The 26,377-nt window shown below is 33.3% G+C and overlaps 1 protein-coding gene across 1 annotated transcript in view; it reads left to right on the plus strand.

Moving 5' to 3' along the window:
* Window positions 1–2,631: 2,631 nt before the first annotated feature.
* Window positions 2,632–26,377, plus strand: part of LOC118197002 (mitotic spindle assembly checkpoint protein MAD2B-like) — an 83,449-nt gene continuing 59,703 nt past the window's right edge. Inside the window, exons 1-2 of the mRNA XM_085807885.1 lie at window positions 2,632–3,114; window positions 22,827–22,999. Of these exons, the coding sequence (XP_085664011.1) occupies window positions 2,995–3,114; window positions 22,827–22,999 (293 nt within the window). The 5' untranslated portion in view covers window positions 2,632–2,994. The remainder of the gene's footprint in view (window positions 3,115–22,826; window positions 23,000–26,377) is intronic.

Consider the following 26,377-nt stretch of genomic DNA (forward strand, 5'->3'; position numbering starts at 1 on the left):
AGTCCTTACAAAATGGGGCGTGGCTTAAGGCTGTGCGAAAGCTGGATTTTTGAAACTAATTTGGTACTGATTTAAGGAGGGAATGCTTGGTAAGTTGTTGATTGATAACGTAGCACCCTGAAAATTCTGGAAAATGTACAAAAAGAATGATAAAATCTTCAGTATCAATAATGAGTACTCAAATGTAGCAACAAATTTGGGACAGAGGGAATATATGGTTCATGGTGATTAATATCATACATGTTATTATTATATGCTGTAGGTACATGTTATTATTATACATACTGTCATACATGTTATTATTATATGCTGTAGTGCTGTGTTTACTCTTCAGAACTCTAAATCTGCATGATTTAAAATTTTAAGTTTTTAATATTTCCTAAAAAAAGCATTTTATATTAATTAAAAAAGAGAAAAAAATCTTCAGTACCTAAAACCAAATCTCTTTTAGAAATACTTTTTCTCTTATGTATTAACAAATTTTAGATCATCATTTATTAATTTCTTAATTACATATTTAATAGTGGTTTCAAATTATTTTGTTGCACAGGACAACTGATATTAATACGATGAAAATTTTGCGCTGAAATAGTTTATGTTCTGAAGCTACCTGCTAACTTCGTACTATATAAATAATTTAAAAGTAAAACATGTGCTCTAACTTACCCTTAAATTAGAATAGGTAACTCAAATAAGTAAAATTAAAAATAGCGTATATCTAGATGCAAGCAGACAGACAGACAAAGACAGACAAGGTAGACAGATGTCTTTTGTTGCACCCGCTAAGTCTTTCTGCACCGATGGGCGAAAAATCAAGCATAGGTGCGAAGGAAAGGTATATAGAAAGGGGGGCAATTTCGAATTTCAGAGGAGAGTAAAAAGGAACTTCGTATATTTTATACGAGTTCGAAAGGCCAGGAAGAAAAGATGGGACAAAATAAAGTAAAAAATAAATGGCCCAAAAGTAATGGAGAGGAAAAAAAATTATTTATAATTTTTTTTTTTAAAAAAGGGCCTATAGAAAGAAAAGGAAAGGAAGTAAGAGAATTTTGTTAAAAAAATTTAAAAAAAAAAACAGGATTGTGTCGATGAGTGTAGTCAAAGGACGTTGTTATCATTTACATTAAATAAAGTCTTCCAGGTGTGTGTAATGAGTGTGATTTGTAAAGCTGAATAGATGTGTAGATGGGGGAAAATTAATAATAAAATATAAATATTAGGGGTCCAGTCACATAAGAGTATAAGTCTAGTTTAGAAGCTAACTTTTGCTATAACAGGGAAACTAAAATTTAAAAATTTTTAAATTAAATTTTTATTTTTTAACATGGGAAACAATATGTTAACCTCTACCTTGAGACACAGTAACAAAAGACACATAAGATCAAGATACATATAATATCATGCAAAATTATACATTAACTAAAGTAACATAATCTATTGCGGTTTCCAACATATTCATATACTCAGAAAACACCATCAGATAAAATCATAAATCTAAAACAAGGCGAGAACACATCAGCAAAAATAAATAAGTAAATAAATTACAGAGTTTTTTTATTTTAATATTAATTATTTTTTTTTTAAAAAATAAGCATTTTATTTATTTATTAAGATAATGGTCATAATTTGTTATATGTGTACTATTTTATCAAGTTGATGCACACTGTATTAATATATGCTTTTAATTTAAATAGATAGGAAATATAGATCAAAGGAACAAAAACTACAAATCTATGCATACATTGAGGCTCAAGATCGTGTTTTTTCCCTCTCGAGAAATTCCTCAAAGGGGGCCCCAATGGACAGACTAACAGACTAATGGACGCTAACAGACTACACTACTGATATGGGCTACTGACAAGGATAGCGTCCCTTCGAGATGGTAACAACAACAACAACAACAACAAAAAAAAAAAAAAAAAAAAAAAAAAAAAAAAAAAAAGATTTAAAGCAATTACTAAGTATTTAATGCCAGAACATAATAAAATGAGCATAATAATAATGATCATAATAAATAAATGAATTTAAAGGTACTTTAGTGACAGATATTTGATTTAGCTTAGAGAAAAGAAGCTCTACTTATCTGAATGTTCCGTCTTGGTGTTGTAAAAGATTGCAAGGAAGATAAGGCCTTTAGGTACAGGAGAACTTTCGGTTTTGAGAATGAGACAATGTAGAGGATATTCGCGAAACTTTTTCCTAAATAAATGAACGTTTTCTGAAAAACAACTTTAAAAATTTAGGAGCTCTTCTAAGATCCTGCCTCCATCGTACGCGCCTCATGACATATGATAAATAGACAGACGGACAGACAAAGTAGACAGATGTCTTCTTAGATGCAAGCAGGAATGCAAATCAGAATGAAGTATCCGACGGTTATATATGAAAAAAGAAAATGTGATAACTTGAAATTTCATGCTTTCTTTCTAAATAAAAGTATTTTTAATAAAAAGAATGTATAATTTCTGACTACTATAGATTAATCATTTTTAAATTTTGCACATAACAAGACAATTATTTGTCTGGGGTACCATTCTGCTCATTGTTAACGTCGCAAAGCGTAGCGTCCTCTTGCGATCAGTAGAAGTTTCAGGTAGGCCACCGAAAACAGAAAAGAATATTTTCACACTGGCAGGCCTTGAGTATATAAGTTGGCCTTGGTCTGAGCCACATTTGCCTAGGGTAACCTTTACTTCTTCTCCTTAGAAATTCTTTGGTTCGATTTCCTATGAGTTTACGCTAAGAATTTCAAACTGTCAGTTTCGGCATAATCGGTGGCAATAATTCGTGGCACGGCATTTAAATTGTTAGTAATAGGGCTTGTAAAAATTTTAATGTAAATATTTATACTTTGTTTTGAGCTGAATTGTGTGGTTTAACCTTACATATAGTATACTGTAATAAGAAATACGAAATTCCGAAGCTGTTTGAAAAATGTATTAAAGTGGATTTGATACATCTTTTATTGTATTTCATTGACGCCATTTAAATGGAATGGTGGTTGAAGGCATAACCGAATTAGTGGAAATTGTATTGCATTATATATTGTACGTTCGTGATGTTTATCCGAAAGCTGCTTTCGAGAAAAGGCAACAATATAATTTGCCTCTATGGGTAAGTAGATTTTTTAACATTTTTATTTCTTTCGTATTGTATATGGTGTTTAGTATAATAAACGAGATGTTAACTTAAAATATACTCAGAAATTACCTTTTTACTTGCGAAATTGAGCTTGTAAAGAAGAGTAATTATTTATAATATTATATTTTCTTCAACTTTATTTTGCTTTGGTATGTTTTTTTGATTTACGATAAATTGATAATGATATAACAATTTTGTGCTGAAAATTGCTATTAGTATGCAGCAAGAGATTGTATTAGTTTTATAAAGAGCCCTCGAATTTGCATTCTTCATGGTTTCATTTTTAGGAATTTTCTATAAACCGGAGTCTTTTTATCGTTGTTAACTGATTCTCATGTGAATTTTCTCAAGAGTTTAGCTTATGGAAGTGACAAAAGAATTGAATTTAAACGTGCATTACTAAAACTGAGCATTTTGTACTTTCACAGGAATTTGAAGTTCCGTGTGAAAAAATATTTTAGTTATAATTCAGATTAAGGAAGTATATACAATTTAAATAGACCTAAATATTGTGTTAAGTAAAAGATAAAAAAAAAAAAAAAGAAGGATGTTAATTTATAAAATTTCTTATTGCTGCTTAATAAAAGCACGATGCAATTACATTTTTAAAAACCTGGTCATTTTTGCTTGGAACAATCACTGATGAATCTCTTTAAATGTTTTGTAGAGTTTTTCATTGCTTCTCAAAAGTGTCCTGATCTTTCTTCATTTGGGTCAACTTTCATTGCAAAATCAGGCAGTTCTTGTGTTTTTTTAAATATTTTAGCTGTTTTTACAGGAACTTGATCCTCATTATTATTACTTTCATTGTTGACTGGTCTTACAAGATCATCTAGTTCTCCATTCATTCTCAGTTAAATAGTTGACTTTTCTGGCTGAAGCTGATGCCAGCAAGCACTCAAGGTCAATAAATGAATGTTGAACCATGTATGAATGAAATTAGAGCACTGGATAAATTGAATGGAAACAACTTAAGATACTGCATCTATGGGAAATCGTGTTTTGAGAGTATGCCCTTGGCAAGGGTTTATTGTAAACCAGATGGATTAGCTGAACTTTGAAGATAAAAATGTGTATTTATGCATTACTGAAGAGCAAGATGAAAGCATAGTTTTCAGATTTAAAAATTTCGATTTAGAAGAAGATTTAGGATTTTTCTAAGTAAACTTTGGTGAAAGTATAAATATTAATCTCCTTTTATTATTAACGTGTTATTTACTTCAAAATATTGCTATGGGCAATTCATTATTTTCGACTATATATTGTGAATAGTTACATTATTATTTCTGTGGTGGACCTCAAATTGTAATAAAGGTTAGTTATGATATTTAATTAATAATAATTCTGAGTAATGCTTTGTGTTCTTGTGCTTGGTTTTAAAAAAATATTGCACTGTGTGCTTGTGTTTTATAGTTTATATGTGTTATTCTTAATTAGCATAACAAATTAATATAAATGTGCAAGTATGAAATTTAGAGGTACCATAATTTCAGGTAAAAAAGCCATGGCTTATACGTGTTTAAAAGTTGAAATTTTATATCTGTGGCATATCTGCTGCGGGTGGCGTATCTGAAGGAATTTTTTTTTTTTATCTTGCAAGTTTAAATTGTTAAGTTATGCACAAATGAAACAGTTAATGTGGAACTTGCTGCAACATTTTAGCCTGATACGAGTGCTCAGGTTGTGTTAAAAGACAGTGCACCAAGTTCGAATTTGTGTGAAACTTGTCTAACTGTAGTAAGGTGCACTCGGTGTAAGGACAATGTAATTAATGTTCTTTCTGCTGAGCTCTGCAGTTTTGTCTGCCTTTTCCGACAACCATTTTAATTTTAATGGCCGCATGAATGTTTATTTCACCAGGTAACATATAATTTCTTGCGTAACATTAACAGACATAATTTCTTGTTCAGTTACAAAGTTCCACTGTTCAAGTCCTGTAATTGCTGTGCCGAGAATACCGATTAACTTGTCAATCAGAATATTTTTTCGTTTTCACTAACCTCTCTGTCACTTTCTTCATGCCTTTATCCATTTTTTGCAGCAATTCCACTTTTTGTTTGATGGACATCGAAACATGTTTTCGCTTTGTAGATCCTTTGGCAGCTCCAGAATTGGAAACTCTTTTTGACATAATTGAAAGTTCAAGCTTAATTTTTATTCAGAACTGGCCATTTTAGCAACTTTTCTGAATAAATGTTGTGAAGTGATGAACAGTGCATGAGTTAAGACCCATGCTTACATGCATACCCATGCTTAATAAAGGTAAATGAGAAACTGAATCAGATTTAGATTTGCAGTTGGCTTTGAAATGTATAAAATCAGTATATCCCAGATCAGGATGGCTTAAATCATATAAATATACGCAAGAGAATTCTTATTATAGGATGAGGTTAGGTAATTTGAATTTGACAGAGCACACGAGGGCTAGCTGCCTAAGGAGAGAGATGCCTTCCTGGAGGATTTTTTAAAGGAAGCTGGCTCATATTTTCTTCACACATGGGGAAAACAATGCAGCCAGCCTGATCGCCTTGTGTCGAACTACCAATATTCAGCAGTCTTAACCACTTGGCTATTGGTGGCCTTAGTTTAGAATGATCTATATACCAATGATCGTTTAATATTTCTTAGTGAAAAAATATAGTTTCTTGCTATTTGTAAAACAGCTGCTCAGGTATGATAGTGATTAGTGATGCTGACTGCTGCACCAAAGGGCCCTTGTTCAAATCCCAGAGAAGGCATGGATGTTTGCAAGTGCATAATATCTGTGCAGAAAGGGGGCAGTCAAAACACACATTGGTGATACACTAGGTTTCAAAATGCATATGATCTTGAGACGGTGGTGGTAGGGAAACAGTGGTGGAAGTTCCTCGTACTGCACCCCGAGCCGCTGTCCTTCAGAATTCAATCTAAAGCAGAAACTTAGCTATTTGCAAGGCCCAACGGTACCTAATATGCTTACGTAATGTAAGTGCTTGCTTAAGTGTGTACCTGTACTTGTAAAAAAATGCTACAGTTAATTCATGAGGCACGTTTTGGATTGAAAAACTGTAAAAAGATAGAAACAATTTATATTTTTGGCCTAGAATGAATTCCGATGTAGAGAAAATTGTTTCGCATTTTGAAGACGTCACATCTCAGATGTGTTTGACATCAGATCTGAGAAGTTTATATGAACTGACACTGAAGGACCTCTAAAACGTCATTTAGTTCCCATATACACCATGTTAGGAACTAAAAGTCGACATAATTGATTTTGAAAATATGTCCTCTTTTGTTAGTGGATTATTACTCATTATAGTTAGAACTGATGGGTAAAAGTATGGTTTAGGGTACAACTTGGTGATTTTTGGTGGTACATGGATACCGATTTTGTATAATTCTTTGACTTGTTATTTTGGCTTGCGATATTTTGGGTAAAAAATTGCCGCTACACAAAGCCAAAATAACAATACAAAGAATTGCACAAACTCGGTATCCATGTACACATCGACTTATTTTCACTTAAAAAAAAATCCCCGAATTGCACAAAAATGGCATTGCACACTCTTTTAACTTTATCCACGTACACATTGACCTATTTTCACTTAAAAAAAATCCCAGAATTGCACAAACTTTCATTGCGCACTCCCTTTACTTTATCCATGTACACATCGATATATTTTCACTTAAAAAGTCAAAGGAGCACCAAATTCTACAATATAGGCAAACAAAAAATACATAATCTCAATAAAATACATTTTAAACCAAACAATAAAATAACATAAAAAAGGAAAAACATGTTATACATTTAAGCACTACCAAAAACAAATATTCACTTACCATGATTTTTGAATTTGCTTCGTACACCCAGAGCCACGTAAAAATCAAAATATCAATCATACTCAAATGACTTTTTTCAAACCAGGTACTCTTTCTGATCAAATGCTTCACATAGTGACCATCTGAACCTTTCTTCCTACAAACCCATTCAAAACCATCGAAACGATCAGAACACTTATAATGGCTACTAAGTAAACGTACATTTACACAACAGTCAATTAAAGCTGTTTTCCCCCTTTCGCTCCAAATCGTACAGCAATTTCAAATTAATCTTACTACATTCGGCCATTCTACCGTCTAAAGAATCAAACCAACACACACCAAAAAAATGCTTACAAAACATCCCACGATTCAAAATTTCCCAGAATCATGCACTCGATTACGTCACAATAGGGTTTCCATAACATCCAACTACTCAGGCTATCATAAATGAAACAACAACTTGGCGATAAATCAAATAACAACTTCGCCATAATACAAGGGTTACCTTAAAGTCTACTCTACCCGAACTGATGTATTCAATGATAGATCTGCAAATAATGTGATAGATAAATTAATCTTTTCTAAATTTGATGCATCTGTTACAGTACAAAATTCAAGGTCTGGAATTCTCGGGACTTCGGCAATTCCAGATTTCGGAAATATCTGGTTTTTAGATCATCAGTTTAAATATAATCTAGAAATTATAAAATTAAAAATATGAAATAATTGTTTATAAAATAATGGGTTAATCTTTGGATTATGGTAACTTGGCAATTTTTTGGCGAAAATTTGGCGACCAACCCTGCTACAGCAACCTGCTAGTTTTTGTTTGGACGCCATTTTGTTTTCACGAAGTAAAGGCATGTTTTTTGTTTTACTCAACATTTTTTTCCAACAATCTGCTAGCCAAATTATGCTTATGCTAGAACTTTTATGGAACAAAAGTGCTTAATCATGATGAAGATTAGGTGCGAAATTGGGAGAAAGTGCAGAATCGCAAACTGCTTGCCGCGTTGCACATACACGGTATCCATGTACACGTCGACCTATTTTCACTTAAAAAAACATACCAAAATTGCGCAAAAATGGCATTGCGCACACTTTATCCATGTACACTACTGAAATCCTAGCTAGTAACCTTTATGGCCTTACCAAAATGTCGCCAAACTACCTGTTACCATATTCCAAAGATTAGCCAAATAATGAAATATTTATCGCCTTAACGGAATTAGAGCTCAACATTTATTTTATTAAACATTTCTTTCTATGTAAGTTGTTTAAGCTCTTTCTTTATTGGAGCATTGCATTATCTAAATCTTTTGTTATATGATCATCGTTTATTTTTCCTTCTGCAAATTCCATTAAGGGAAAATTTTGCCTTTGTGATATCTGGAAATTAACAGATTTGTAGCTGTCGTTAAAATCATTATTATCATGAAATATAATAGATGGCCATAAGTTGCCAAGTGTTTTTAAAATTATCTGCAATTGTGTTCTGCCGTGACCTTGCTATACTCCAAAAAGCAGATTTTATGTTAAAATAGATAAAAAATTCTTGAATGATATTGTCGCTATACAGTCAAAAGTCGTCAATTCGGACACCCATAATCCGGAATGATCTATAATCTGGACCTCAAAGCTACAAACTTTCTGCGAATGCGTCACGTTGACCTTCACTACTGCGCATATGTGTGTGCAGTAGTAAAGGTGTGCGCTTGCACATAATACGTTTACACATGCACGTTTAATGTATAACGGATGGTATAAGCTAAAATTATCTAATTATCTATTTCAGTTAATGTTGCAGATTGCCTTGTTCCTTAATCTTCGAATTAGATTATATTCGAAATATATTTACTAATATGTAAAGGATCTACAAAGCAAAAATATGTTTCGATGTCCATCAAACAAAAAGTGGAATTGCTGCAAAAAATGGATAAAGGCATATTTTTTGTTTCTCTAACCATTATTATGTGTTATTTTTTCTTTTTACAAATAAACTTTCATCTATTTTCACAATAAGTCCTTCGCCGCCTATTTGCTTTCTTTCTTTTTCATCCATTTCAAGGGCACATAGTATCTCCCGCATGTAATTAATAATCCGCATGTAACGAAAAACTACGTATAACACGTAGGGTTGTAGTAAGTAGGGTCGCCAAATTTGGCGATTTATGCGAATTTTGGCCTGGTTGCGTAAATACGTAAGTACCAAAAAACCTCTGCAGATCTAGGATTTTCTCGTCTTCTTAATGCTATACTTTACATCAACATGTTCCTTTTTTATACAGTTAAGTCTTTAATCCAGACGTCCATAATCCATAATGACCTATAATCCGGACCACAAACCTACAAACATTTTGCGCATGCGCAAACGCATTACGTTTACGCATGCTCTTTTAATGTATAACGTACGATATAAGCTAAGCTAAAATTATCTAATTATCTATTTCAGTTAATGTTGCAGATTGCATTGTTCCTTAATCTTCTAATTGGATCCGGCTTTTTTTTTTTTTTTTTTTTTTTTGCAGACTGTTAGAGCAATTATATAAAAGTAAGCTTGAACTTTCGATTGTGTCAAAAAGAATTTCCGATTCTGGAGCTGCCAAAGGATCTACAAAGCGAAAGCATGTTTCGATGTCCATCAAACAAAAAGTGGAATTGCTGAAAAAAAAAAAAATGATAAAGGCATATTCTTTGCTTCTCTAACCATTCCGAAATCTGTTTATCAATTTCACGCTGCTCGCCGGGGGTGACGTCACGGCGCGCAATGAACTGGAAGTTGATCTGTCAGCACTATCCTTATCTTCAGGGCAGATGTTTTTATTTTATTCGGCTAAATGCAGTATTTCATCTCTATGTGCTCAGTCTTTGATATGATTTAAATCAAATTCCTCGTCATTATAAATATCAGGAATACACATCAAATAGTTTTCTGGTTGCAATTTTCTAATTTCGACTATATGCGTATTGTATGCTTTACACATGTGCACGTTGAAAGAAATGTTTAATAAAGTAAACAAATAAATATTAAGCTTTTTTTTTTTTTTTTTTGTAAATTTTGATACCCTTTAGATCATAATTGCTCTTTATTTCATAAATTACTGACTGTAACTACACTCCAAAATGTGTTCGATGTGCTCAAGGACATTTATCCAGGGTCTGCTCCTACAAAAATGATAAGCACAGAGAGCTAAGTTGTGCAAATTCTAGTTTATCACAGACTTCTAGTTTTAAAGGTTGTAAACAATTTCTAAAAATAAAAATTGAAGGTTTTTTTCGAGCCGTTTCGTAGAAAACTTTTGATTTCTTATGCACAGATGCTTTCTGCAGGATTATATGCAGACGCAATTAGCGAAGCAAGAAAAGTATTCTCTGATCTAGCTAAGCTTGTCTCTTTTATTAAAAACACTAGCTTCCCACATACCCAACAAATGAGGCAAGTTGCTCAAGCTAATCAAGAAACTTCCATCACTAATAATACTAATAATGGGTAAAGTTACAATTAATAGAGCTGCTATATGCTTAGTTGTTTTAAACGCTCGTAGCGTTCATGACAAAATTCATGAGCTCCATAACTTTCTTCTCACATATCAAATAGATATTGCTTTATTATCAGACGTATGCTACACCCAGTTGTAGCATGAAAATCCCAAATTATAGATGCTGTCCTTGTGATAGGCTAACACACAGGTGGGGGAGCCATAATTTTTGTACAGAATTCCTTACAATTATATTTTATTTCAGATGATCAAATAAATGGTCACGAGATTGTCACAGTCAGTTTTGTTCCCTAATTATGATAATGTGTATTTTAGCTCTTATTATAACTAATGTTATTTTAAAGGAAAATCTGCTCACAGAATTTCTTCCTGACAACAAGCCGACAGTTTTAGCAGGGGACTTAAATGCAAAGAGCACATTATGAAATTGTAGATGTACCAATGAAAGCAGTTAAAGGTTAGCAAATTTCATCACAAATAACCCTGTTACTTTGTATGCTCCAGAGGAAGTAACCTCTTGCCATGGTTCTCATCAGAAAGCAGATATTTTGGATTTGGTTCTCACGACCACTTCAAATCCCAGTGGTCTTAGAACTTAGGCAAGAATTAACTTCCGATCATTTTCCTGTTCTTGTTACTCTAGGCGCCACCAAGCAGGTTGAAAATGTTGTGGAAAAAAAAAAAAAAAAAAAACCACAAATTGGGAACTTTTTAGTAATCTTCTCACCAATAATCCACCAGTTACTTCAAGTCTCAAAGCTACCAGTGATGTAGATGCCGCCATTAATCTCCTCACCAAAAATATAAATTCTGCACTTACAAATGCCACTAAAACAATTTCTATTGGTCATTATACTGATAGACTTCCCCCTTATATTAGGGAGAAAATTAAAGCTCGTAATAGATTATGAAAGCATTGGAGCAGCACATGAGACTCCAGCTTAAAAAAGGAATTAAATGCATTGAACAGAGTAATTAAGAAAAGATATGAGCACTTATAGAAGAGAAAAATGGGAGGTTAAAATTTTAAATTTCAATGAAACTAGAAATTCCTTCTGGACATTTGCTCATAATTTGAAATTCAAGCCTATCACTAATAGACCAATTTATTCAGATGGTGCACTTGCACTTAATAATAAAGCAACTATCTTAGCTGAATGTGTAGGAAAAAAAATTCTCTGCAAATTAAAACGTATGCAATCCTGATTTTGTTCAATACATGCACAATTTAATTAATGACTAGCTCGTAGTGCCCACTGCAAAGAATAAAACTTATTTCACTATGCCAAATGAAGTTAGAAACATTATTAAGAGACTGAAAAATCTGAAAGGCCCCTGGGCACAACACAATTTCGAATTTAGCCATTAAAAATCTTCCTTTGAATGTTATTAACAAAGTATACCAACATTTTAAATGCCTGCCTGGAAAATTCATACTTTCCAAGTGCTTCGAAGAATGCTAAAATTATCTTACTGCCAAAGCCAGGAAAAGATTTAACAGTCCCAGAAGGTTACAATCCCACTAGCCTTCTCGCAGGCTTGGGCAAAATTTATGAAAAGATTATTCTTGCAAGACTGTAGCCTTATTTGAATTTGTTCTCAGAGGAACAATTTTTAGCTTTAGATGCTCACTGTCCACCACTAAGCAACTTGTTAGATGGACGGAGTTCATTAAGAGTGCTCTTCATAATAAATTGTGTGTTACCTTACTCATGCTAGAAGTGCCGAAAGCATTTGACCGTGTCAGGCATGAGGAACTAATTTATAAGCTTATCCAATTCAACTTTAGCAGAGAGATGATTCCTCTTCTGAAGTCTTTTATCCAAAATAAGGCTTTCAACATTAACATCGGTAAGGGTTCAACTGATAAGAAGTACATAAGAACAGGCATCACCTAGGGGTCCATTTTAGGTCTTATAATCTATTTATTTTATGTTGCTGATATACCAGAGTCACACATTGATCACAACCACTTTTTAGGTTGTTATACTGATGGTATGGCTTTTGCCGTCAAGTCAAGAAAAGCTGGATCACGTGATCCCAAAACTGCAGGATACCATGCCAAACCTGGAATTATGGTGTGAGAATTGGAGAATCACAATAAACTTGCATAAGTCTCAACTGCTGGTAGTCTGTCTGAGGCATCCCAAAACTTTATTTTCGTAAAAGCTGCATCTATTCAATGAAGAAATCCTTATAATGCAGAAAGCTATGCATTTAAGTATAGTCTTTAATAAATCTCTGAATTAAAAATGTGAAAAGAAAGGCTGTAGCTGTTAGTAGAACTTTAAACTCATTGTTAGGAAACTACTCCAAACTGTACTTGAATAAGAAAAGACATAGCTACACAGCTATTATAAAGCCCATTTTTTCCTATTCTTCGCCGCCCTGGTTAGCTGCTATGAAAAAAGATGTAGCTCAATTGCAAATTATCCAGAAAAAATTCTTAAGAACAGTTACTAATGCACACTTTTATCTAAGGAATGATATACTGCGCTGAGACTTAAAGATGGAAAGTGTGGAAGATTTCCTTCACAAGCACTCAGCTGTGACTGTTTAAATAATTTTCATGTCTTCTGAGTACGAAATTCTAGAGGAATCCATTATCTGGAATGATTTAAAATCCGGACCTCAAAACCACCAAAAACGTTTTCTCGTAGGCTTTACACGTATGCATTTGATCCCCCCCTCTGCACATAATAAAACATCCGGAGAGTCCCGATTCTTATTTTTACTTTGACACTAAATAAAATACCTTGTTGTTGAAGAAACAAGCATTTTAGCATAAATTTGCAAGATCAGTAATTTGGCGCAGTTGCTGCGTATCTGCTTGGCATACATCTCAAACGCAAACATTCGACATAGATACATCATTGATCTGATGCCAGCTTGTCGAAACATTATTTATTATACTTTCATCACTGCATGCTTATCAAAACATAACAAATTGAGTAATGACTCATGTAGCGATGCCTAAGCAATTTTTTAATCTGAGTAATTGAATAATAAAGGAGTATGGTAACTTTTTATGTTGACATTACGCCTGGCGATGATTACAGATTTAAGTTAAATGCGCTAAAAAAATGTTGACGAGGGAAAATTTCTTTCCATATGCTAAAAAAAAAAAAAAATTTTTGATGATACTCATAGACCAAAGATTACATTTAGGGCTATTTGAATTAAGAATAACTGATTTGTTATTCACATAAACCTAGAACCAGCGCCAGGGGTCGTGTGGCCACATGGAGTCAAAGAATTTAGGACCCACAGAGCGGTACGGTACCTAGCGCCAGCTCTCAATAAGACTTAAGTATATGGTGGGAATTTATTTATTCAGAACTCTGATAAGCTTTAAGCATGTGCAAGAAATAGACATAAATATAATAAATAACTAAACTAATACAATTCAGGCTTAATTGTCTCAGTACGCTATAGAAGCAAGATAAAATTTAATGGAACAACTTGTCATTAGTCGCCAAGCTCATGATGCATATAGTGAAGAATAGCTCAATTTGATGGTGATAGCCGCTAATTTTAAAGGTTTTCGGATATCGCAAAACAAAGGTGAAATTTTCCAATTAACAGATTTTGTAAAGAAATGTGGAGAAGCAGGTAATAAATGAAGATGATATAAAAGAAGTTTTTCATTGTGATGACAATGCTTCTCAACCATCAATCAATTAATGAATGGCGAAATCTGTAGTATGGTTCTAGATCCAGGAAAAAAAAAAAAAAATAAAAAAAAAGAAGAAGGAAAAAAAAAAAAAAAAAAGAAAAAACAGCTATTGATAGTTAAGAAAGTGACAGAGATGTTACTGAAGACGGAAAATTTTGATTGACAAGTTAGTCAGAATTCTCGAAATAGCAATTACAGGACTTCAACAATGTAACTAAACAAGAGATTATGTCTGTCTACAGAATTAAAGAGAAAGTATCAGCACAAAAAATGAAGCAACTTGTATTGAAAGAAATGTTTAATAAGGTAAACAAATATTAAGCTTTTTTTTTTTTTTGGTAAATTTTGATGCACTTTAAATCATAAATACTTCGTTATTTCATAAATCACAATTTCATACTTTTAATTTTATAATTTCTACATGCCATTTTACTAGATTTAAACTGATGATCTAATATCCGGGAAAATCCCAAATCTGTAATCGCCGAAGTCCCAACAAGTCCGGATTTCGGACTTGTAGTGTATTTTACGACAATATGCAGCTCACCTCAGCCACAATTCCAATTTCCCAACTTAACATATGTTTTATCTTTGCATTTGCTTGTGTTTTTCTGTATTTATATGTTTATTTTATATGTATATGCACTGTGTATTCACTCCTAATTGTAATGTTTTTATTTTACCGAGTGTTACATACATATTATACTTATTTTTATGTTGGTAACTTATTATGATTTACACAGCACTGTCAAGCCTCTCCATTGCGGTTCTGATTTTGCTTGCCTTATGATACATTGTTACCTCCTTCCTACTACCTATTTCGTCCTCTTACTTTTATGCACCAGACTACTCCACATTGTGCGCCTTGTGGCCTTAAATTTTAAAGAGCCAGAAATGTTGCGGTTCTGCATGATATTGCGGCAATATTCATCCAGAACGAACTAACTGAACCTGTGCTATGTCAATTTTCCTCCGAATCTATTTCTTTCACCCTTTCCCATTGTTGTGCCAACAAAAGAAAAACAATATGAGCACTATCATACACTAAACAAATATATCTTGGAGTATCACTTGTTTAGATCAAGTGGGAAAATGCTAACTCCCACAACCACTCAAGTACCCAAAGTGGGGTGATGGATAGTGTTAATCAAAGTATCGTCATTGCCCATGATATAATTTCCTCGCTAGCTGGTATCTGAAAGTGACATGGATGTTAATTGGGAGATAAATCAGTTTAGCAGCATCCCTTGCCTTTTTGTTGAGTATTATATTCTCCATTCTTAAATTTGTTGGAAAAAAAATTTCTCTTGATTTGGATATTAGACATCTAGATTCTGGGACATTCAGTATCCAGAATGATAATTTGCTTAATTTGTACTGCACGGTAGTCTGCGACAATGTTCCATTAAATAATTATGCCTCTAGACAATCTACAAATATATTTGATTTTAATTAAACATTTATTCCATTCACTGTAATTAAGTCAATTAGGATGCAATCACAATGCTCACCTGAAGGCGAAAATATAGAAAAGGCAAAGTCAAGAGTTAAATTCATCAATTATAATGAGAATGCACTAGCGAAGTAAAGCACTGCAATTTTACATACTTTCTGAATAAGCTATTCATAATTGAAATAATTCTTGCATTTAAACTTGTATTCCAAATTAAGATTTAACTTGAAATTAATGTGGACAATTACTGAGATAATTAGATTTTTGGGTACTATTTCGTTTTGAGGATCGTAAAAAATTGCAGCAAAAATGTATGCGCAAAAGCGCCAAATCTAGCAAACGTCCCCATGTAACAGCATGCCAAATCTAGCGTACGCGCTGATTTCAAATTGCATAAGTTTAGATAGTTCTATATTTCTTAAGATGCCATTGAAATACTAGTTCAATTTTTAAATCTTTTTTTGATATCCTATGAATTTAACAATTTGGGAATTGTCTATGAGGAAAAGTCTGCAATAGAATTTTTTCAAAGAAAAGGCGTCATTTATTATAGAAAATTATGTTTGAAACGAGATGAAATTATACTTTAGTGATAACTCGGTAACGAAATAGCGATGCAGGAATCCATTCAGTTATGTTTAGTCTTTTTGTATATAAATTATAATAATGATCTGAAATTGTTATTTACTCTTATGCTTCCTTTCAGTTATGCTTAGCCTTTTTTATATAAATTATAATAATAAAAAAGTGTTATATGAAATTAACCTTTCATATAAATTAAAACAATAATCTTAGATGGTTATTTACTATTATACTTCCTTTCTTACGTTAGGGTTGCCGCAATTATTTTTGGCAGCACTGGCATCAACAATAGTTTGGCGAATTTTACGGTCCTCAAAACGGAATAGTACCGATTTTTGTAGTGTAGTTTACGTGAGATGAGTTCATTTGGGATCACGTGATATGAAACAGCGAATCAGGGTGTTGTATTGTGAAAGCATAGTAAATTCTTAAATTAATGTCTTTTTACAATTTCCGTCCGGATTCTCAAAGGTCAGTTATGTAATTTACTGTATCAAATTCCGTATTAAAATGCTGAACTCTCACTGGGAATATGAGAAAAAAAATATAAAGGTGGATCATAATTTTTCAATTTGTTCAAAACTACTCCTAACAACTTTTTCGTTCTTACTAAGCGTGCCCACCAGCGGCCGAGCAGTAAAGTCGCTGAACACTGGTAGTTCGGTCCGAGGTTCGAATCCCACGAACGGGCTGGCTGCATGGGTGTTTTCGTGGTTTTCCCCATGTGTAACGTGTATACGAGCCAGTTTCCCTTAGAAAGTCCTCCACGAAGGCATCCCTCCTCTTAGGCAGATAGCCCTCGAGGCTTTGCCATAATCACACACACAACAATAACGTTGTAACGTTCTTACCAAGCACATTTGTAACCATTGCTTCAGGTTTTGTTCTACCACGAGATATTTCTGCAGCTGCTTTGGGATCTTGGTAAAGTTTTTTAATTAATTTTGGACTGCAATCATGTAAGTTGTAGGAATAATCGTATTTAACTATGTGGTATATTTGAGCTATTTCTGAGCAGTTATTATATCTTCTTCTTTAGAATTTACTTTTATAATAAATCTAAAGAAATGAATAGTAATGTATTCACTGCTTTTATTTTTATGATAATCTGAATGTTTGTGCTGTCTTACTACTAAAACACCAATATATCCAATTTTAAAAATATGTTAACGAATAGCACATTTTACCTCTTGTGGATTGATAGCTGCTGCTAATCATTCATGATATTTGTCCCAATTTTTCTTATATGGATCTTTTGGTTATTTTTCTTGTTGGTTTCATAATTTATTTATGGGGGAGGGACAGCACTTAATGTGATATGATGAACACAGAAAGTATGTGTATAATGATTTAACAAAAATGTGCCCCCATTAAAAGAGTGAATGTTGTATATAGCCCGACATACCTTAAAAATACCAGTAAGTACCACTTTAGAATGCGTCAAACAAGTACAGACAAAGCACATTCTGTACAGAGACCGAGAGGGATGATGGAGTGACTGCTTACTAAGGTTGTTTACTAGATTGCCTTTGTTAGCATTTCCTATCTAAACTAAATTTATGCTTTTTTGACACTTTGATTTTCGCTTTCCCCAGCATTATAAATTTTCCTCTGCTGTTACCACTTCCTTCGAGAATCCCATAAAGGGTCTGATATGCAAGTTCTATTAAGAAATTTTCTCCATATGAGTTTGATATGAAAGGTAATTTATGCCTTATTGGTACGGTGACCATATTTTTTCGGAGAAAATAAAGGACACTTGTAACGTGACATGAGGAGGGGGGTTATGGTAATTTAAAATTCGTGCTCAATAATTTTGTGTTAGGGGTGGGGGTTTGTGCATTCGTGTGACGTCACAAATGTTAATTTGGGGTCTTCCAAGGTGTGACAAATTGTGACATGGGGATTGGAGATGGGCAGGGTCAAAATTATCCCAAATATTGCGATCATTTATGGACGCCTCCTGATAAAAAAAAAAAACTCCAAAAAACTTAGTAATTCAAAAGGTTTATTAAAACAATAGAAGCAGACATTAATATGTTCAATGAGTTTTAAATAATGTAATATGTAAATATAGGTTTATATTTACATATTACGATCTAGAGTTGCAGAAAACCAATTTGAGAAATTTGATTTTGCGACGATTTCTCAAAATAAAGGACAATATGCTTATTTCAGGAAATAAATAAAGTTAGAGGACAGAGCCTTCAAATAAAGGACTGTCCTCTGAAATAAAGGACGTCTGGTCACCGTACTTATTGGGTTGGCCTGATTTTGTAGAGTGAGCTGTAGTCTATTTTGTAGAGCCTTCCAAAAAGGATGGAAGTGACAGCTGATGAAAAAAGTGGAGACATCTTGCTTATCCAAATATAAAATATCTGTAGTATAAAGCTGTCCAAAAAGCCAGTTTCGAACATGTGAAAGAAAAATTTCATAATACTCTGTATAATAGAGTTTGTGTACAGAACCTGTTGTTAATTGAACAAAGGTCTCTAAATACAGTATTGCTAGATAAATGAGAAGAAATTCAATGAAACTATTTGTATAAGAACTTATGCTTAGTGAAATAGAAAAAATACTGTACTGATAGAAAAGATGAATGCCAAATGTCATCAGTGGGCAAGAAATGTTAAATTTCAAAATAAGGCAAAGTCACAAAAGAGCAAAGACAGGAAAACTGATTAAAGAATTGTCTTTTCCGGAAAGGGCGGTTTTCAACCCAACCTTTATAACATGATTTCTCCCATCTCCAGCTGAAATGATGGTCAACCAAAGACTAGAAATGAAGTTGCTAATGATTAAACTTTTGAATCCAGAGTTATTTAACAACATTAGAAGGAAGTAATTGAACAGAAAAATGCTTAAAAGTTCTGTTATAATAAATTGGTTCATTCATTCTGAGGACTTATATCAGAAGAAAATATGAAATAACAAAAATAAAAAATAAAACTGGGAGTCAGCCAAAATAATCTGATAAAGGCAAGTTTTCCTCGATTTTATTATATCCAGAATAAGTTAAGTCGTATGATGGTATTGAAAGTATGTTAGTAAAATCAAGCACTATTTTCAAAGAATAAACAGACTCTAATGATGATGTTATAATCACATTCATGACCCCCTTTGTAAATTTACTAGACCTAATATGAATTTTATTTGTTGAAAGAGACGGAACTCTTAAAATGGTTGTGCCCACAGAGCACCTGCTTCTCAAAATCATTGTTTTTTTCCTGAATTGAAATTTTATTATATATGCATCATGCCATTAAAGCTTACGTGGAAGTTTTTAGGAAGAATTTAATAATCTTATTCTGTGGCATTGCATTATGCAAAGCATAGTGAAAGTAGACTGCATAAATGAGTTTATGTGAATTCTTGGTAAAATTAATTTTAGTACTTCTTTGTTTCATAGTTGAAGTTTGAGGTTTAGTAAAAATTGGCCCAATTAAAAAGGATTCATTGAGACATTACTTGTAAAAATATAAACTTTGCATTACCGTATTTGACGGTATATAAGACACACTTTTTTTCTAAATTTGGTCTCAAAAAAGTTACCTGCGTTTTATACATGAAGGACACAGATTAACTTTCAATACTGAATGCTATTTTTAGCCCGGATAAAGGTCTAGACACACATAACTTTTTCTACATCTGCCATAATTATTTTGCGCATGCGTGAAATATCTGTCGCCAAAAAGCGTTGAAGCTGATGTTGAAGTTCGAACAGGTTCGACGGTCACATTACGTCTATGGAGCGTCCAACGGGTGTAATTGTTCATGTTCATCCAAAAGGCTGGATGGACAAAGCTGGAATGAAACTGTGGTTACAAAACGTATGGGCGAGGTGACCTGGTGGACTCTTAAGAAATCCCTCTCTTTTCGTTTTGGATCAGTTTAGCACCCATAGAACTGAAACCATAAAGAATAAAGTGAGAGAACTAAAAACCCAGATTTCTGGTGGACTGACTAGCCAATGGCAGCCTTTAGATGTATTGGTGAATAAGCCATTTAAGGAAAAAGTGCGAGAACGATGGAACAAGTGGATGGGAGAGCCACATTATACCCTCACACCCTCAGGTAAAATGAAGCGGCCCTCTATTTCACAAGTGTGCAAGTGGGTAAAAAGATCTTTGGAGGACGTAAAGGCTGAATTAATTGTTAAGTCCTTTAAGAAATGTGGAATCAGTAATGCTCTTGATGGAACAGAAGACGATGCATTATTCGAAGAAGGTGATACTAGCGATGATGGAAACAGTACTGATGAGGATATTCTCATTTTCGATGATGATGATAGTGTTGAATATAGTATTTTTATGGTTTTTGAAAGTGATTTCATGATAGGCAACGTTTTCCTTGAATCTGTGTTTTTTGTTGTTTCTGCTTTATTTTGTATTATGTTTGATTGCTTGCCATTCATTCATTTGTTCATTATTGAAATATACATATCATGTTCAAAATAGCTTGCCATTTGTTAGTTTTCCTTAATAAAAATATGTTTGGTAATTGCATTTATTGATTGTTTATTTGGCTTTTACGAAACGTGAGAACTAAAATAAACCGTACTTTAAGTTGAAACTTTTTTTCCTTGTGTGTAGCCTTCTAAATAAGGGTGCGTCTTATATGCCATCAAATACGGTAACTTTTTTTGCATCAAATTTAATTTTTCATGATTTATGCAATATGAAGTTTGATGCCTAATCAGCATTTGTACTGTTATGAAAGACAATTGCAATTGATTTTGTACTGAAATTTGGTATACTTTTTGTTTATACATGTGATAAGTATTTTCCCTGTGGTACTTGAATGAAAATTTTCCTTCATAGTTTTAAATGAACAGAAGAGCTATTCAGATAATTTGTATTTCGTTTATCCTTAAATGTCTTAACTTCATGAATTTAAATTTAAATTTCTCATGTTTATTTTGTATTTCTAATTACTATTTATTGATTTATTATTTATTTTACTTTATGCTTTTTATTTTATTTAATTTTATTTGTTATTTATTAATACCTGGAAGCAGGTGTTATTACTTTCACTATATGAAGAAGTAAAATTGTGTCCAATCAAATAGAAAATGTTACCAACTCTTGCATCATGTTATTTATAAAAAGTTTTTAGCCGGCTGATTATATATTGTCATGTAGCTGCTGTCAGTCCATGCACTGTAATCTGATTTTTTTTTTAAAGCGTTTTGATGAGAAAAAATTTAACATATTTCTTTCCACATCCAAAAAATTGATTTTGTAAATACTCATAGCCAAAAAGATTACATTTAGTGTTATTTGAATTGAGAACAATTGACTTGATATTCATTTAAGCCCAAGACTGAGCAGGTGTGACTGCACTTGGTGTCAGAATTTTTAGAACTTAGAGAAGCACCAAGTAACAAAATTAAGAGATGAGAAAAATCTTTAGAATTTAGGGAAGTGACTGCAATGCAAAATTTGGGCTGTTAAAATGTTTTAGAATTTAGAGAGGTGCTTGTCAGGAGAATTTTGTATCTGCAGAGACTGCATCAGGCTACAAAATGCCTAGTGCCTGCCCTGAAGATAAATCTTAAGCATATCCGAGAAAGGGATATAATTATAATAAATAGCTAATGTAATTCTGGCCTAATTTCCTCAGCGCGCGACTGAAGCAAGAGAAGATTTAGTGAACCATACATTTCTAGTCACTAGTCTCATTATAGATAATCAAAAGTGTATAGTGGATGCTAGCTAAGCTTTATGATATAGCTGTGAATTTGAACATTTTGGATATTGCAAACAAAAGGGAAAATTTTCCACTTGGTGAGAAATTGTGAAGAAGTAGTAATAAATGAAGCCCAGTTTTTCATTTCACTGATAATGCTCCCAATCATCAATTAACTAACAGATGGCTTAAATGTGTAATATGACTCTAAATCCTGAAAATATCACTATTGACTGTGAAAAGTGACTGAGATGTGGTAAATGAAAAAATTTCAATTGGCTTTTTAGCGGAAATTGTCAACATGGCATTTAAGGGATTTGAACAATGGGAACTTTGTAACTGAACGAGAAATTGTGTCTACCTGTAGAATTAGAAAGTTTTAGGACACAAAAAAGAAGCAAATTAAAAAACTTGCATTGAAAAAAAAAAAATTTAATAAAGCAAGTAAATAATTTTTTTGAACTTATTTTGTAAATTGATTCCCTTAAGGTCATAAATAATTTCTGCATGTCATCTTACCAGATTTATTTGATGACCTGATATCCAGAAAAATTCTAATTGCCAAAATAATTCTTATTCTCCTGATATCCAAAATCGCCGAAGTCCTAGTGAGACTGGGTCTTGGACTTTATATAGTATCTCAAAATCTTTCTTGCTTCTTCAATTCTTTTCTCATATAAATTGTAGTAAAATAATTTAGTTTTGTATGCATGGAAAAGTTGCAAAAGTTAACTTTGTAAACCACTTTTTCTTTATCTTGCATTTGTATCGTATGATTAAAATGAGACTGTCATAATTTGCGTAGGTTTATGACACAGTCTTCATAATGTGACATTTTTTTCTGTCAAGTAACTTAAAAATTTTTTCTCTGTAAATCACTTTTGTTGTTTTTTCTATCTCTGTTATTACTAATCATGTATAGAAGTCTGGTAAAAGTATATTGAATCGTAATTTCTAACTGCATTTTTTTCTTTTGGGTTTTCAGAAATGTGTGCATCCTGGAGTGTGCAGTTATATTCATAAATTTATGGAACTGGCAACAGAATTTTTGGAAAGACAACAGAAATTAGATGTAGTTTTCACAGTCCTTGGAACATTAGGTCAGCGATATGAAGAGTTTGTATTTGAAATTGAAGTTATGGAGTCTGACATGATAAAGTAAGGAGTTTATTGCAGTTTCCAAGTCAAGTGAATTATTCTTTATTAACATGTGTTTTTTCACTTTAACAAAGTGGAAAAGCCTCTTTTTATTTAACTGTACAATGTAAGCCTATATTAATTAAAGATTCAGTGGTTAGATCTCAGAACTCTGAAATGTGGTTTTAACTTACAAGTTGTTTCAGCTATTGCTCAGAAATGTGCATGTAGGTCCGGAATATGTTAACAGGCAATAATAATGTAAAAACATAGGTTGCATGTGCAACCCCAACATGCTGCACAACCACAGAGACAGAAAGATGCAAGACAGGTCACAAATAATGAGGATTTGTTAGAACAAGAAAAGTATGCACAATTGTGTTGTTTAAATTGAAACTGCGAAAGGAGGTGCTCAAAGTTGGGGCCTGCAGATTCAGCACAATGCCTTGCAGTGATGATGCATTGATCAACAAATGTTTGTAAGAATGCTGCAAGTATCAGCAACATCATTTCCTGCAATAATGAGTACCCATAGGTCCATGTCCAATTCGACAACTTTCATGCGCTAGACATTTCACATAGCCCCCAACAAAGAAATCAGTAAAGAAGAGGTTTGGTGATCAAGGTGGTCATGGTATGGGTCCAGCTTGTCCAGTCCATTGCAACATAAACATATCATCCAGGTGCTGAAAGACAATACGAGAGAAATATGTTGAAACACTAACAGATTGAAACCATATGCACTGTTGCACATGGAGAGATACATCTTTCAGCAATTCCAATATTACTTGTGCCTGGAAGGTACGATAACTCACTTCATCCAGTCTTGATGGAAGCGTGTAGGGGCCGATCACTCTGTCATCAAGCAGACCTTCCCAGACATTAATACTGCAGTGATGTTGATACTCAGATTGTCGTGCATGCACATGCTGATTGCACACATTGCACTTGCCTTCCAATGTAAACATTACTTCATTTGTAAACAACACATCAGCTACATAGTTGGAGATTGCAGTCATCTGCCTAAGAAACCAATGTGTGAAGTCCACATGCTGCTGGTAATAGCTGGTGGACAGAGCTTTCATGCTGTATAGTTGGTATGGCTGCTACTCATCATCATGCAGTACGTGCCAGATGCTGCATGAGACATGTGTAAACATCACCTCAAGTATACAACTCAAGTACTTGTCTCTAGATCATGTTGTGTCGTATCTCATTTCTGACACAAGCGTAGAAGCACAGTAGTTGATTCTGGTCAGCGTAGAAGGATAAGTACTGTTTTGATTTAGGGCTCTTATGATGGAAAGTTCGTGCTGAGTTCTTCAGTGGAGATGTGCATTCATTTCTTCTTGGATGTATTGAAAAGTTTAAGATGACAATAAAAGTAAAAAGAATGCAAAGCAAAAAGCCTTTCAGAAGCTTCCTTCTTTGCCTGTGTGTTTAATCATGCCTCATTAATCACCATCATTGTATAGTGTGCTGCTTAGAACAGTTTTGGTATTTGAATTGGAGTTGGCTTTTGCTTATAGCAGTTTGAGTGTCTCACTAATTGTCACATGAAGGAGACAGCACACAATAACACTTGGCTTCTGCCAGCATGGTCTGTTCCAGGTGAAGTGTTCACATTAGTCTCTCAACACTAGTACCATTTGTTTGTGCTTTGAATCTTCCTGTTTCACACAATTGATTATGCAGATGTCTGAATATCTCATGACCAGGGATTCATGTTTTGGGAAACTGGGATAGGTACAGTCCTGAGAGACATTTTGATTGTAATTAGCTGCCCAATAAACAAGGTGCATATTTGTCATTTCACTGTTTGAAAAGTGAAATACTTTCCTTTCGCTCATACACGAAAATGGGTGTATAAGTGCGTCTCTTTATCTCTTATGTCTGTTAATTATGGCCAGACTTCCTCCCAATGTTCAGCAACCTCTTGCCCCCTCGGACTTGTGCGTTCAACCCTATATCCCCATATGATTATTCCTTGTTGTCGTGTTCTGGACCTGTATGCACATTTTTGAACAATAGTTGTGAAACGCTCTGTATATGTAATTTTAATGCTTCTGAAAAGGAGAAATGTTGGAGAAATATTTCATTTTTACTCTCTCATATTCTTATGAAAATTAATAAATCATTAAGATGTGTCTTATCCTTATACATTTTAAAGTAACCTAGGAAAAAGTCAAATAATATTGTTGAAAACTGGCAGCATGTAATATGTTAAGTAAAACATTACATAATATGTAATACCTTTACGTCCACACATAAAAGATCAGGTATAACATTTAAATGTTACAATACATAAATAGAATTGTTGTTAAAAATTTGCTAGTGCCATTAACTGTTAAACAAAAAATGAGAGATTTGTTGGGTTTTTGAAAATATGTGGAATGAGTATTTTGCTCATGTATGAAAAGCCTTTCTTTCTTTCTTCTGTTCAGTTATAATCAAGGCGATAGAGTAATAGTTGTCCTTAAAAAAAATTTAGTGCATAAAGCTAGTAGTTTTAAAAGACTGATGACTGCTCATTATTAGTATAAGTAAATTTTGAATGAGAATTACTAGTACAGTAGAAGTCCAGAAATCCACAAAGCTTGGGCCAGAAGTTGTGCGGATTTTAGGATTTTGCAGATTTCAGGACAGAAAGGATAAATCATAATATTCAGACTAAAAGTGCAAAATAAATAAGGCGTATTAGATACATTTAATTAAATTATTATATACATTATTGCAATAACTTATATGCATTAAATTATTATTACATATATTAATTGATTATATTATATGTAGACAGCATTGAGTTTGCCGATTTCGCCTCATGCAAAGATTTCTGGTGTTAGAATCACTGTTGCTGTAAAATTTCAACAGCTTTTCTTTATTTTTCCATATAGCATACACAATCGCGTCGCAACTCCATACGATTCTGCTCTAAACCAAGGAGTAGCACCTGCCTCCATCTCTTGCAGAATTTGCACTTTTTGCATTACCGTCAACGCAACGTGTTTACGTTTTTCTATGTTGCAAGTAGTAAAATCGTGAGTGCGTTTCTTATCTGTCTTAAAATGGGTGTATAAGTGTATCTCTTATGTGTGTTAATCATGGCCAGACTTCCTCCCAATGTTCAGCAACCTCTTGCCCCCTCGGACTTGTGCGTTCAACCCTATATCCCCATATGATTATTCCTTGTTATCGTGTTCTGGACTAAATAATCTCGTGAAATAACAAAGCTCAGAAAATACAACAACGTGAATCGTGAACTTGAAAGAAGAGTGAATTGTCTGCTTTTTTACCTCGATGCAGATTATAGGGAAAAAAAACTTTTATCATGATGTCAATAATTTGGTATTTCCATTATAACTCATTATTATTCGGTAATTATGACTTTATTATTCGGTA

This window comes from Stegodyphus dumicola, chromosome X1 (genome assembly GCF_044657685.1).
Source record: "Stegodyphus dumicola isolate Sdum_Otavi_A_Nest chromosome X1, ASM4465768v1".
Classification (NCBI taxonomy): Eukaryota; Metazoa; Arthropoda; class Arachnida; order Araneae; family Eresidae; genus Stegodyphus; species Stegodyphus dumicola.